Raw genomic sequence first — 6580 nt, forward strand, 5'->3', positions numbered from 1 at the left:
TGGTACAAAATGTTATTGAAAATTACAAAAAACCAAGTCAAAAGAGTAGGTATATGTACCCACCAACAACTAGTATTGAGGACCACAAAGGTAGCAAAAATAGAAAAGGAAATATTGAAACTTTATTGACTCTGGCTCTGCATCTCCTATGATTCCATATATATATATATATATGGTTACTCAAGTGGTTTAACAAGATGTTGCACTTGCAGTACTCCAGAACTCAGCCTTTTTCACCTTTGAAATGCTCTCAAGAACTTCCACAGGAGAAACGTGGCCCATCACTGTCACCCTCTTAGACTCTACATCTATACTGAATGATGTAACTCCTGTTTTATTTGTCATGTTTCAAAATCAACTTTGTTAGACTTAGAAGAATACAGCTCTAATTAACTTTACTCTCATTTCGCTAATTAGTCCCAAATTTGCATGGATTATAAGGGTATATTGCCACTACATCTAGTGTTCTTTTTTCTTAGATTATATATTCATATACATGAAAATTTATTTTAGATTTTGAAATTGTTTAACTTTTTTTTAATAAATGAATTCATAAACTGTTTTTTCTTATATATAAATATAAAAATAGGAGGAATTCTCTACCAAAAATAAAAATAAAAATAGGAGGAATTAAATTACTCTAAGTCTGCATTTCGAAAAGAAAAAAAAAATGCTTATTTAGACACAACCCAAAATAAAATATGTTTGAACACACTCACATACACACAAAAAATTTAAAGAGAAAATAATTAAATAATGTTAATTGATATGACTAAATTACTCTTTTTTTTTTCAATTTTTTTCATTTGTGTACGCTAGATATTTTTTATTTGGGGTTGTGATTATGTAAGACTTGCTCTTAAAAAATGAGTATAAATCATATGAAAAATACTACTATAAAGCGTTCTTAAGAAAATAAATATAATAATAATACATTGAAACTTGTGTAATCAATTATTTAAAAATATCAAAAATCTTTTTTTCAATATAAAACTTCATTTTTTAAGTTTTTAACAAGTGTCCTGACATTTGTTAACATGAACTAATAACTAAAATTTTATGCTATTGAAGTGTATCCCATTAGTATCATTTGGTAAAATCTAATTTTGATGCACATGACATATCTAAAGATTCATATCTATCCAAAAAAATTATAGATGCTATTTATATGATATAAACTTTTAATCTATCCGTGAATGTTGCAATACATGTATCTAGTAAAAATTATTGAGTGGTGTGTAACAATACCAAATATTACAACCCCTTAAAAAAAATTACAAAGTGTATAATTTGATTATGATATATACATTTTTTTTTAAGCGTAATGATATATACATAAATAGTATAGTAACAATGAATTTTGAATATATATTTTACCTTCCATCTTAGAGATATGTTTTTTCACTTTGCCAGCACATCCTTGACAATGAATAGCAACCCGCATCACAACCACCTGCAGTGCATTTAACACACTTCAAAATCCCTACTAATAAATTTTGGAATATGACTGATCATAACATTCCCCTTTGAATTTTGTTTGGCAACTTTTGTTATCACATGCAATCCTAAATAAATTTTAATACAAGATTCCATTATTCCTTTACAATTAACATATACTTTAATGATTTTTATGGCATTTTATGTGTAAGTGACAAAAACCAAAAATGGCGTGACCTAAATTAATCTCTCATTTGCATAAAAAAGGACATAGCCACTCTGTTTATCTACAGAATATGTATGAGACATGGTCAAGAAATATGCACGTGAAATCTTGGAACCTTTACAAATGACAAATATAAGGAGCACAAATAATGGAGATAATTTGTTTCCTTGCAGATCCACATGACACTAATTGATGTGGCACTTGTGCCTCTTACATAGAAAATTGAATATGAAACACACAAAAATAGAAAATGGAATAGTCTAGTGAATTTGTGTTAACCTCATAACAAATGTAGCAAAAAAGTACACAGTTTCTTTATGGCTATGCCATTAATTTTGACACATACCCTTTTGATTGATTTTTTGTTCTAAGATAAATGAAATAAATCACTAAAAGAAGGTATTGTTTCAATAAATTAAATTGAAAATTTTGAACTACACTAGATACATAGAATAATGACTCTATTTCTATTATATATGTGTACTAAAAAAGAAAAAAGATAAGAGAAGACACTAATTCAACCTACATATATTATATCATGGTTTTAAATTGTGGTCGACAACCTAAAAGGTTTTGAAGTCTCTACAACATCAAAAGGTTTGGAGCGAAATTGAACCACAATTTAAAGCCATGCTACATATATAATGTAGATGAAAAAAATGAAATTTGCTCTATATTTGACCTAGTGTAGTAGAAAATGTGAATTTAACAAACCTGAAAAACATTATGTGTAGATGTTTTCTGAAGTTCCCTTGGTTCAATAGCTTGATAACTTTGATTCTTCTCTCTAACAATGATCTTTTGGACAGGATTGGACATAGGAGACTCAACAAGTTTGGAGTATTTGGAAAAATTGATGAGCCTTGTATCATCAAGAAAAACACTCTTTTCAATCCTCTTAGGTACAACAACAGAATGATTAGAATCACGTATACTCATACACACTGCTGTTGATGATTGAGAGTGGCACATGAAACCTCTTATCATTTTCTTGTTACTTGTTTTCAAACTCATCATAGTTTACTAATTCACAAATGAATATTTTCTAAGGGGAAAAGTGTCAAATGGTGAATAAAAAGTGCAAAGAACAAAAAAGGGTTATTGTGAGAGAATGAGAGAAAGTGACAATATAGAAGAGAAGAGATCAATGCTGAAATTTGCTAACAATAGGGTACTGAATTTTGTAAAAATGCTTTTGTCATTTTGTCTATTATTATTGATGCATATACTGTGAAGTAAAAGTGTCAAAAATCTTGTCCTTTTCAGTGGTAAATGCTTTGAAATTGACCTATGCTTCATTATGCTGTGAATAAAAAAGACATGTGATAGAGATGCAGAGTGATGCATAGGTTGAAATTTGGGTATTTATTATCTATGTTCAAACCAAAAATATATTTTCTTAAATAAACCAATATATCACATTGATTTTAGAAGAATATACGGGATACTAAATTGGTCATCTAAAGATTTTATTTATTAATTTTGCCAAGAATATGTCAAATCATAAGTAAGCTGATCAATGAAATTATTTCTTTTTTATTTCTTACTTTATGTTTAGTTAACTGAGAAAGTATAATATGATTTTTCCTTTTCACATTTCAACTTATATGGAGGAAAAAATTGCTTTGTTTTTTTGAAGTTTCCAAGTTTTTAAAAAGAATATCAGTTATTTTGTCAACAAAAAAAAAAAAATTACTTCTCCAAAAAAGGAAATTCCTACAATTGGATTCTGAAAAGATGCATATGCCATTAAATTGCTTAACTCTTCAAATATTTTAGAAATATTTTGATCCTCAACATATAGATGGAAATCAATTTAGTCCCTAAATTTGCTTATCTTATTTATGAACAACCAAATTGATGTCTAAAATCTTCTAAGCATACAGACATGGGCTTAATTTTGTGACAAGGTATAATCAGATCAGATAATATCAAGCATTAAAATTTCATCTCATTTGCCAAACAGTTTCTCGAGCTTTAGTGCATAGTTTGAAATCATAGGTTTAATAACGAAATTAAGATGACATCATGATTTTGTTGAACCTCCGCAATATAGTTTTTACAAAAATTACGGAGCAGAAATGCACTTAGTAATGTCATCTTCTAGCCAGCTCACATTATGTTCCCTAGCTAGGGGATATCAATCTCTAAAGAAAGACAAATACAAACAAGAACCTGATTTTTATCCAGCATACAAACAGGGTAACCTCAAGAACTAAATCATCTAAAATTACCATGCTTGCCTTGAACAAAAAAGGTTAAATCATTAACCAAAGACCAAAGGTTTTGTTGTATACAGTGACAAAAACTGAAAATGTTGTTGGATGACAATGAATGATCAAAGGATGAGTTCATTGAGTTGGAACATGTTCAAGTGGTTAACTTCAACAATAAGCTGACACATACATATGTCAAATTACAAAGGTTGAATACCCTCCTATGTCAGTGCTGGTAACAACCAATGCTCTTCTTCACATGTTTTAAGTACAACATGAATTGACCTGCTTTGTTAGTTGTTGGAATTTTGTGAAATAGTACATTTATATATATGCATAACAAAACAATACCTACCTATGATAGTAGTAGCACCTACACAATGAATTTTGTGATATTGCTGGTAACATTTTCTTCACATGATTATTTATGCATAATGAAATAGTACTTACCTATGAGTAAAGGAAAGAAAAAAAATGAAATATTACATATGAAATTAAACATAAATATTAGAAACAATACATTAGCTTAAAAATATGGAACATATTACATTAGTGAGGCAGGTATGGCCCATCAAAACTGTTACGATATTTCTAGTGCATATATATATCAGTGCGTTAGGAGTCTCTTTCCATATTGCATCTACTACCATCAGCAAAATTAAATACAAGGACCAGTGGAATCAGTCAATCCTTCAAAAAGTTCTTCCAAAACCTTAACACTTAACAGTAACTTATAAACTTTCCAGCACTTTAGAGGAAGTACACTACAAAGACTAAATGTAGGACCACAAATAGATAATCTGGCAATAAATAAGGTTTGATCAATATTCAAGAGCCTCTTCAACTAGTTCTCTTTGTAGGAGAAAAATAAAACAGCAAAACTTGACCGTCAATGTGAAAATACGCCACGCTGTTTGTAAGAGTATCTCCAATGATACAATTTATTATGAATGACTTAAGTGGACTCTATAGTGCCACATCATTTTGAAGCAATCTTTCGTTTATGGCTTCAATATTGCAACCTTTAAGAACTTATTATGGGTTCGACAATTTTCCTAACAAATTGATAAGGACGAGTTGCTTGGGGTATATATGTTAGACATATCTACAAGAATGAATTAGAATCATATATATTTTTTAAGATTGAGGAATTAAAATTCTATTTGAAATATTGAGCGCTATCATGACTGTTTGAAATATCAAATGCTTTGGATGATGCAACCAAATATTTTAAGAAAAGAGAAAATATACATTTCTTCAATATTTTTTTCTCCAATCACAAAGATCACATCCATTAGGTTTTTAATATCACTTACCTTTGTTCATAATTTAGCGGTTCACTAAATGAATGTTAAAATTGCTTTTCTAAATGGTGAATTGGAAAGAAAAGAATTCTATATGGAACAATATGAAGGTTTTGTGATTCATGGACAAGAAAATTAGATAAGTCTTTGTATAGTCTTTAAACAAGCTCTTAAGCAAAGACATGAAAAGTTTGACAACTTGATTATCTCATATTGATTTAAGGTGAATGAAAGTGACAAATACACTATCATGTATATCTATGTAGATGATTTACTCATTTAATTCAAGTTCACAAGCAATTCAATTCAAATCAAATGAACCAAAAAAATAGCTCATAAACCTTTTATTTTGTCCAAAAAGCACTTAAATAAATGGATAAGAACACTATTGGAAAAACTAATAATCTTTCATTTTACTATACCCTCGTAAAATGAGTGCTTAGCACACATAATACAACTTGGTGCAAGTCACAACATGCACTATATGCACTTAAAAGAAGAGAAACCTTATCGCTATTGATAATGGAAAATACAAAATTTAAGACTTCAACATCATTAGTGTTAGACAAATACAAATTCAAAAGCATCTGAACTTTTTTATTGAAAAGGAGTATAATCTAAGCACATGGTCTGCACAGTAATAGACTGGTACCACAACAATACAATCACCTTAGAAGAAGAAAAAAGCCAAAATATTAGAAAAATTTAAACGGCTCCATAACAATATCAAAACTTATAATCTCCATAGATGATGCCAATAAGACCTGAACTGAAATGATAAACAGAAGCATTTGCATGATTAGAAGCCACATTAGCTCGGGATCATTTTCAATAGCCTCTAAAATTTCATAGGGAAGGCGCATTTCAAGGTCCATTCAACCTTCTTCTGCACCTGCAAACACACAAATATTTTCATTTCTTTTATTTTCACCCCCAACTCGAACCCCCACAGCCGTACGACATAGCCAAACACATTCATCCCTCACAATCTACAACCTCAGACATCACAACAACAAACACAAACAATAGCAATGAAAGGTTAAGTACAAATTACGCATGAAAGGACACCATTGTTATCATGGGATGAAATTATAGAAATTTTTTTATCAAATTTTGGTTGAATGGATTTATTTCAAGCTGTTCTTGTAGCAATTGCTATGTTCTTTGATGCACAAGAGTCATTTATAAGCATTTACACTGATAATTACCCAAAATGGCATTGCATAGACACAAACACAAATTCATCATGTACTCCATCCTCTGATATTTGCAAACTCTAGAGATCTTCTTGGTCTTGGGACACACACCCTTCAAACACAATCATTTCTAACTGGAATCTTGAATGTGTTAACACATTCATCAAAGGACTTATGAATGATATTTGCAGTAATGGTTGG

General features: G+C 29.8%; 1 protein-coding gene across 1 annotated transcript; it reads right to left on the reverse strand.

Annotated features, from left to right (window-relative positions):
- Positions 1–83: 83 nt before the first annotated feature.
- LOC25493288 (uncharacterized) lies at positions 84–2927 on the reverse strand. Its single transcript, XM_024782742.2, has 3 exons — positions 2378–2927; positions 1378–1453; positions 84–329 (listed from the first exon to the last, which is right to left on the reverse strand). The coding sequence occupies exons 1-3, from the start codon at positions 2678–2680 to the stop codon at positions 190–192; spliced, it is 519 nt and encodes a 172-aa protein (XP_024638510.1). The 5' UTR covers positions 2681–2927; the 3' UTR covers positions 84–189.
- Between the last annotated feature and the right edge of the window lie 3653 nt (positions 2928–6580).

The sequence above is a fragment of the Medicago truncatula genome, chromosome 4 (assembly GCF_003473485.1).
Source record: "Medicago truncatula cultivar Jemalong A17 chromosome 4, MtrunA17r5.0-ANR, whole genome shotgun sequence".
Taxonomy (NCBI): Eukaryota; Viridiplantae; Streptophyta; class Magnoliopsida; order Fabales; family Fabaceae; genus Medicago; species Medicago truncatula.

Excerpts from the sequence above, each read along its gene's own strand:
- LOC25493288 (XM_024782742.2), bottom strand. The coding sequence starts at position 2,680 with ATGATGAGTTTGAAAACAAGTAACAAGAAAATGATAAGAGGTTTCATG. Across the intron at positions 1,454-2,377 it reads CTACACATAATGTTTTTCAG|GTGGTTGTGATGCGGGTTGC; the intron begins GTTTGTTAAATT and ends AATGCACTGCAG. Across the intron at positions 330-1,377 it reads ACATATCTCTAAGATGGAAG|GAGTTACATCATTCAGTATA; the intron begins GTAAAATATATA and ends CAAATAAAACAG.